The 8703-nt window shown below is 26.1% G+C and overlaps 1 protein-coding gene, 1 long non-coding RNA gene and 1 pseudogene across 4 annotated transcripts; 1 reads left to right on the plus strand and 2 right to left on the minus strand.

Moving 5' to 3' along the window:
* Nucleotides 1–492: 492 nt before the first annotated feature.
* LOC122851332 lies at nucleotides 493–2368 on the minus strand. Of its 2 annotated transcripts, none has more exons than XR_006373679.1 (3): nucleotides 1498–2368; nucleotides 1287–1399; nucleotides 493–943 (listed from the first exon to the last, which is right to left on the minus strand). It is a non-coding gene; the product is annotated as an uncharacterized LOC122851332 (long non-coding RNA). The 2 variants fall into 2 exon arrangements; XR_006373678.1 differs by having other exon boundaries at nucleotides 835–943; nucleotides 1287–1417.
* A 23-nt stretch (nucleotides 2369–2391) lies between these two features.
* Nucleotides 2392–4032, minus strand: LOC122860395 (annotated as a pseudogene).
* Nucleotides 4033–4581: 549 nt separating this feature from the next.
* Nucleotides 4582–5835, plus strand: LOC122851268 (NADH dehydrogenase [ubiquinone] iron-sulfur protein 4, mitochondrial). 2 transcript variants are annotated; one of them, XM_044150401.1, is made up of 4 exons: nucleotides 4582–4768; nucleotides 5054–5368; nucleotides 5438–5662; nucleotides 5736–5835. In XM_044150401.1, exons 1-3 carry the CDS (start codon nucleotides 4722–4724, stop codon nucleotides 5613–5615), a joined length of 540 nt encoding a protein of 179 aa, XP_044006336.1. In that variant the 5' UTR covers nucleotides 4582–4721; the 3' UTR covers nucleotides 5616–5662; nucleotides 5736–5835. The 2 variants fall into 2 exon arrangements, with proteins under 2 accessions (XP_044006336.1, XP_044006327.1); XM_044150392.1 differs by having other exon boundaries at nucleotides 5438–5777.
* The last annotated feature ends 2868 nt before the right edge of the window (nucleotides 5836–8703 follow it).

The following is an 8703-nucleotide window of genomic DNA, read 5'->3' on the forward strand; positions in this document are numbered from 1 at the left end:
TAAACAAGCCAGTAATATAAAATATATCTTTTAAAAAATAATCATTTTGAAAAATTAAATATCAAAGCATTAATAGTGAAAAATTTAAAATCAATGATTAAAAAATAATTAAGATAATGTATATAAGAATAAAATTTAAATGATAGTACGAGCACTTTAAAATGTAATTGTCTTTTTGTTGAATCAATGATATGCTTCAATTCGATTTGATGTGAATGGTAAAAGATAAAGTGATTGTGGATTAGCAAGCACATTGCAAATACCATAATACACATTTCTTGATGTGATATTAACAGCAAGCTCAATTGTCATAAAAACATCACCTTGAAATTCAAAACTAACATGTTCGTCACGTAGAATTATTGTCTAAAACAAATCAAATAAAAAAAAACAATTAACATAGTTATTTTTAAATAAAAAACTTCAGCTGACAAAAACAGCTGTCTTTATTTTTTAAAATTAATTATTGTGTTAATTTAACTTGCAAACTTAACCAGGTGGTTCATAAATTTTATTATTAACAAAACGACACTGTGACTGGAAATTTTGATTTACAAATGTCTTAAGAATTTTTTTATAATCATACGACATGTCATGATGCATCATCATACCATCTGGACCATTTGAGTTTGTTAATTCTTGTAAACCATCATCGTTTTTGTTGATGTTATGGATATGATTATATCCAGTTGGGTTTTCAGCAACAACTAGCTCTGTGTCTTTTTTATTTTTTTTTCTTGCTGCACGTTTGTTACAACCAGTGTATGATGCTTTTTGTTGTTGTTCTCATAATAAATTTTGTCGTCATGTGGTGGCATGATAAGACTACGGGTTGCAGCAACAGCTTCTTCAATAGAACGTTGTCTTTTCAACATTTTTGATGAACCAATTAATTTTACCCAACGTACTTCCCATTGATGATACGCGGCAACACTTCCTGGACCTGATTAAATTATTTGTAAAACAACAATTACACTCTGACAATGATTAGTAATTTTTTTTTTTTTTTAAATACGTGTCATTATTTAAAAAACTCGTCCAGCAAGATCACGTATCTCAAAGTGTATAAATGCAAAGTGATTTTGAACTTTTTTTAATTTAATAATTGGTACACCAGTTGATTTTTGAAATATCTCACGAACTTTTTGATGTGGCATTTCTCTAATGTTAAATTTCTCACAAATATTGCTGATACTTGAAGATAAATTAATTGATAATCAATACATCATTTTATCAAGAAAAAAAAAAAAATTAATGTTTTTTCTTCAATGAAAAATCGTACTTACAGTTTCCATGACTTGTTTATCAACTGGATCAGCCCAATCAACAGCAATTTCATGATCCCAAAGTACAACTTTTCCAGGTATTAATTTACGTTCATCCATTGCTGCTGAACTGTCTACAATTTGAATTGATACTACAAGTTTTATTATGATATTATCATTATTATTAAAAAATTATCATTAATAAATTTTAATGTAGTAGAATTCTACATACATTTTAATGTAGTACGACATAAATTTGATACTAATGATGATAAATTGACATGTTTTGGTGCAAATAAATGTAATTGTTATAAACAACCAGTTGCTTCAGCTTGTGTACAAGTGGGTTTTCATGATGTTGCATTATACCACATGCACATAAAAATGATGAACGTGCCATACTTATTGATGATGTATGTACCTTGTAATTCAGGACCAATTGTTGTGCTGATAATAATTTACCAATACATTGATAAATATCAATATATGAAAATGATACATTTAGCAATAATGTTAATACAACTGATAAAGTTGGTTCAATATAGCCACGATAGATTGGACCACTAGAATCAGCAATTAATGATAATTCATATAATGACCATACTTGTACAACTGGTGATGAATTATCTTGTGCCAATGCACCAGCTCTACCTTCAAGTGTTATTTGCATTTAAATTACCACGTGATTTTTCACTTTCCAATTTTCCTGGTGATTTTGGATATGAATTTTTTCATAATAATAACATTCTTAGTCATAAACCTTTAACAACACCAGTACCAAGTGTCATTATTGAACCAATTAACAACCAACTTGCATGTATTTTATTTAATGCAAGACGACTATGAGTATTTGCTGTACGTAATCATTTTTCAGCAGTATTAAATATTATTTTACCTTTTGTATGTGGTATACCAAGTGATGATAAAAGTACACAACCAATTATTGCTGATAGAGCACAACTATAACCAGATATTTCTTTATTATTACATGTCATTTTACATATTTTTTCAATAAAATTATCAATTAATGGTGTTATTTGACTTGGTACTGCAACACATACACAACGTAAACACCAAGACCAATTATTAAATTACCTATTTCTTGTAATGCACATACTAACAAATGTTGACTGTATAATGTTTCTTGATTTGAATCTTTAGCATTTTCACAACTAAAACCAATGGAATTCATTTATTTTAATATTTCACGACATGCATTTGTTTGTGTACCTTCACCATTTACGTGAATATACAGCATCAACATGTGAATTTGCTGCTTTTGGATTAGCATCTAATTCCAATACATGATATTTGTATTTCTTTCAAGCCATGTACCACCAAGTATTTGTACAAATATAACATATGCATGTGTTGCACCAACACGTACTTCACGATTAACTAATGTTGAATTACCTTTTATTATTTCACCAGTACCTTTTAAAAAACCACTACCAGTACCACGTAATGAAAAACTAGACATTATATATATTTAATACATCAAGTGATGTTGTTTTATTATTATTATTACCACCATTACCACTACAATTATCATCACCACCATCACTTAATGATGATGAAATATTTTTATGATTATTTTTATTAAATAATGTTTGAGATGATGATAGTTGTGTCATTGCAACAAGTGTACCTAGTAATTTGGCAACTGAACAACGTACTCGATAATTTATGTCTTCAAATGCACGAAAACATATTGATGCCATACTTTCAATTTCATTTATACATAAAAATGGTGTATGATTTAACATTTCAACGATCAGTCATACAATTTAATGATGCTTCATATGTATCTTTATGTACATTTGTTATTGCTGTACTCATACTTTTTCAAGTGTATTCATTATTTCAATACGTGCTTGTGAATCAGATGAACGTAATGAACGTCCATCATTCTACCTAATTTTTCATACATTGCACCAACACAACATGTTGCTGATAATTTTGTTGGTAAAAAACTTGGTGTATCGTCTTTATTTTTTAATATATCATAGCATTTATTAATAGTATCAAATAATAAAAATGTATCACCAGCACTAAATAATGTTGCAAGACCTTTTGCAATGAGACATCGTGTTAGTGGTTCTGGTGAATTTTGCATACATCTGTTAATTGTTCAACCAATTTTTCTTGACATCCTTTAATATCATTTTTTTGTGCTGCAATAAGTACCTTGTTTAAAAATCTTGACCATTCAAATATAAATACTGGACGTTTTGCTTCTGGTGTTTCATTCAATGCATCCTCATTCAGAGTCAAACGAGGACTCAAATCCATCATCATTTTTATTTTTTATGAATTATTCTCTTTGCATTTATGTGTGTCTGTTTATAAAAAACAAAAAAAATATTCATTAATTAAAAATAAATTAATAACTTGTTAGTTGTTACGTTTATTTATTCAACAATCATCAAATTTACCGCTGCTTTATGTACACTTGTCAAAACTTGACTTGTTTGAAAGATGTAGTAGTACAATGATGTGTCAAAATCATCATCAACATGATACATATTATAATTATTCTTATGGCACAACACAATTAGTTATCTTATGAAAAACAAAAAAAAGTATTTATTATTAATAAATAAATTGACTTTATTGTTTGCAATTTTTGATATTTCACATTGATTTTTATTGCTTATTTTTTTTATTGATAAAATATTTGTTATTATTTATTGCTGTTATTTGTTTTTATATTGTTATTATTTGTTATTATGACAGGTGGCTAACTGACTACAGTCACGACGCCAAAATGCCGTGAAAGTAGCAAGAAAAATACTTGCGCAGATACTACTGCGCACTCTTAATTAAAATTTCAAAATTATAATTGAAAATAATTAATTACAATTATTTATACAATTTCCTAAACTCTAATAATGATTTCCTAAACTTTATCAATAAATTTCCTATCGATTAGACCTATTACTTTATTTTTTCTATTATACTGCCAACTAAGGATACGCCTACTTTTGTTTAATTAATAACTAATTAACTATTGTTTCCTAAACTATAATAATGATTTCCTAAACTTGCCTAAACCATTCCCAAACTCCCTACGTAATTAGATTTTCATTTTTCCATAACCTGCCAACCAAGTATATCGAGCCGTAAAAAATCTGATATTTTTTTAGCATTTTAAAACAAACACCGGTAAATTAACAACCCTACACTGAATTATAAAAAATCTGCAATCCATATCTGAATTATCGACAAGTGTTTTTTTTTTCAAGCAATCCACAATAATCCGTCAGGTGGCTAATAATCTTTACGGTCATAGACGTCTACCTTCCTTATTAAACTCTATGCTTCACGGCAAAGAAAGCAACTATTATGTATGTATTGGATTTTGGATATTTATTTATTATTTGTTATCTGACAACTGTAACATAAATTATAAAAATAGTTACTTCTGTACTAAGTTGTGGTTTACAAATTGAAAAAATGGGTTCCCGTATTTTATTAAAAAATTTTGCACAAAATTTGCAAAGGTAACTTATATTTTTTACTATTACATAATAATTAAATTCTTGATAAATTAAACCTATGTTATTCATCTTCAGTTAACCTAAAAGTTTTACATAATCTAAATTTCACTATTTATTTACTTACCTTATTCACTCAATATTTTGACACAAACTTTCTCAAAACTGACAGCTGAAAAAAAAATGGCTTCATCTATGATTTGTTTATATTCATGTTTTAATTCTTCTAACAATTTTATTAATTTTACATAAGTGAATTTTATATTGTTGATTAAAATTCACTTTTTCTAGTCCCAGTAGAAGATTTACAGTTGGAATTGCAAGATGTGGTAATGACACTTCACCAAAAGATTTAAAAGCATTGGCAACCATGCCAGCTGAAGCTCAACGTCATGAAGCAATGAAAGGACACATAACAATATCACAACAAGAAGATATATCAGTTGTATCAGGTGTACCAGAAGAACATATAAAAACAAGAACAGTTCGTATTTTTCAACCAGCTAAAAATGCCATGCAATCGGGAACAAATAATATCAACTATTGGCAAATTGATTTTGATACGAGAGAACGTTGGGAAAATCAATTGATGGGTTGGTGCTCAACGTAAGTATTTGAATTTTATTTATTGTATATTTTTCTTAATTTATTAAACAATCAATTTCATACATACAGAGGTGATCCACTCTCAAATGTTAAAGTTGAATTTACTTCAAAAGAAGAGGCCATTGAACATTGTGACAAAATGAAATGGCGTTATTATATTCAAAAGCCAAATGTCTCAAATCCAAAACCACGATCTTATGGTGCAAATTTTTCATGGAATAAACGTACTCGTACAACAACTAAATAAATATTACATTTTTAATTATTCATGATGAATTTTGTTTTGGTTAAAAGGTAAATATTTTCCTGATAATGTACAGTAGTAAATTGTATGTCAAATAAATATTAAAGTTGTATAAATTTTCAGTAACGCTCAATAAAATTCAACGAGTGATAACAGAATATATATCTTTATTTGTTTATAAATAATAATTAAAAACATTTTCAAACTGAGGCTAAAAAAACCCCATCTTATTCTCGTAATAAAAATATTTCATTGGGAAATTTTTTGCAATTAAATTAATAATAATGATATTGCTGATAATATTATAATTTTTCTAATATACCTACTATTCTTATTTTCATTTATTCATTTATTTTGTTTTTCGTTAATTAAAATTTAACTAATATGTTAGGATATTATGTGAAAAAATTTTTTTTGTTAAAAATTGAAAGAAAAAATACATTATTCGAAAGGATTTTTAACTCGTTAAATTTTTATAGATTATAGTTTTCGTTTTAATGGTTTTGAAGCTTTTGGAATATTGAATTTGTATTTCAAATTTTCACCCAACTTATTTTTGGAATAAATCAATCATAACTGAAATAATTTAACACTAATAATTTATGCAATGATACGTTATTATTAGAGATTTACATTTTCGAAATCAACATTTATAATAATCTTATCGAATGAGTAATTTATAATTAAAATGGAACTAAACAATTACAGATTAGAATTAATATTAAAAATGGATATAATACAAACAGTATTACGACCATTAGCTCTTGGCAAAATAAAAATTATTCGCTAAACAGTATTTAAAAAAAAACAAAATCACTAATTGTGAGTATATTAATTACGATATGATACCAGAAATTCAAAAAGGAAATATATTTTTGACGCATGTAATCGAGCCTGAACTGTTGATCAAATTTTATACTTGACCTCACCTGGTTTTTTCCAAATAAAATTTCAGTATTAATAATACATATATTTTACATCAAGTGGTATATATCATAATCAAATTTTTATATGGGTATATACACTCCATGGAAAAATACTTGTTTTAATTTTATTTTATTTTATTGATAATATTTTCAAGGAGGGTGATTTTGTTGTGGAATAAATTTAATTGTAATTAATAATTATACAATTGAAAGTTCGTTATGATTCAGATTGTACAGTTTATTATCAAATAATTTTTAACTTTATACATATATGATTTTTCAAACAAATGATAAAATTGAAAGAAAAAAAACTACATTTTTTAATAAGTGAGATGATTGTCGTTTGATTTATCCATGTTGTGCTAAAAAATATTTTTCAATATAATATTTATTGTTCATGCGAGCAGCAGTAAATTGAAGAATTCTCCAAGCTCGATTCACTACGATAAGATTAAGATTATTATGCAATTATAGTTGTTTGATGTTAGTGTCTTTGAATGCATTATTTTCAATACGACTTATTTTGTTGTATGATAAATCTAATTGATCCCATTTAACACCATCAAAAGTATTGGTTTTAATATTAATTTCATTGTGACTTAAATTTAATAGCTTTATATTTTTAATACCGGGTAACATAAATGTTTTATCATGAATTTCTTTAATTTCATTGTTATTTAATAAAATTACAGCCAGATTTTTGAGATTATTGAACAAATTCATTTGAATAGTAGTTAATTTGTTGCATGACAAGTTTATGTATTTGAGATTATTTAGTAAATTAAATGCGCCAGCTTGAATTGTCATTACCTGTGTTTTGGATATCGTTAATATTTCAATTTGAGGCATACAAATAAATGAATCTTTTTGAAATTTATCTACTTTACCACTTACATAACGAATGTCAATTATTGAATTTGGTATATTTTTTTGAATATAAATTTCGACAAATACCAATACTATTATTACCAACGATTTCCAAGGTTTTTAAATTTTTTAGATTTTCAATATTTGACTTAAATATTGAAAAGTTTCATCTACTTGAATTTTTAAATATTCGAATGATGGTAAATAATCAAATAAATTATCTTTAAGAACAGCTGGACCAGCCATTATTTCTAAATTTTCTAATTCTGTTAGACCATCAAATGATTTAGGATAAATATAAAATCTATACAAGTTATTATTATTTATTATAAATGTTTTTATTTGCATATATTGCAATACTTGAATTTTTGAAAGCATATCTATCAGTTGACTGAATGTTATTGTCATTTATTTCAACTTTATCAATAACAGACCATGGAAAAATATCGAAAATATATTCTGTTACATCTGTAATTGATTTAACAGATGAAATATAGAATTGTGCCTTTTACATATTTTAATTATATCCATTCATTATTTTCACATGTTGTGTCAATTTTTAAATTACTCACAGCCCATGCCCAAGGATTTTTTTCAAGCTTAATATTATTATAAACATAATATAATTAATATTATTATAAAATTATAAGATTTAAATTTTGAAATGAATTTATTATTTTCAATTGAAATAATATTGTTATTTGATAAATCCATATCATGACATGTAGCACCAAAAAATGTATTTTCTTTGATATGAGTCAATGAATTATAGCTCAAATCAAGTAGTGATAAATTTTTCTTAGCAAATGATTTGTCGTCAATAGATTTAATTGTATTGTTTTTCAGTATAAGTTGTTTTAGATTTTTTACTGGTGCAAAATCATCCTGATGAATATATTTTATTCGATTAGATATAATTGTCAATTCAATGAGATTTTCAAGTCCATTGAATGCTCCAGTTTCAATTGTTTCGAGGTTGCTTTTACTAATATCAAGATATTCAAGTTTATTTAAACACGAAAAAATCATTGGTTATAAATTTTTAAATGTACCACTCACGTAGCGAAGATGTACAATATTAAATTTCTTATATTTACATGTTTCATCACAAACATCAACAGGTCAGTTGTTAATATTTTAAGTGATATTAATGATTTTAAATTATAAAAAAATGATGTTCTAAATAAAATTGGTTTAGGTTCAAGTTTTAATGAAGTGTCTTGGGTTGCCATAAATCAATGACAAGCGATCTAACTGAACATAATTTCTATGTCTTCAAAACAGATGTTTTACAAATT

Source organism: Aphidius gifuensis, linkage group LG1 (assembly GCF_014905175.1).
Source record: "Aphidius gifuensis isolate YNYX2018 linkage group LG1, ASM1490517v1, whole genome shotgun sequence".
Taxonomy (NCBI): Eukaryota; Metazoa; Arthropoda; class Insecta; order Hymenoptera; family Braconidae; genus Aphidius; species Aphidius gifuensis.

Coding starts and splice junctions, on each gene's coding strand:
- LOC122851268 (XM_044150401.1), top strand. CDS start 4,722: ATGGGTTCCCGTATTTTATTAAAAAATTTTGCACAAAATTTGCAAAG. Junction 4,769..5,053: donor TTTGCACAAAATTTGCAAAG/GTAACTTATATT, acceptor CACTTTTTCTAG/TCCCAGTAGAAGATTTACAG. Junction 5,369..5,437: donor TTGATGGGTTGGTGCTCAAC/GTAAGTATTTGA, acceptor TCATACATACAG/AGGTGATCCACTCTCAAATG.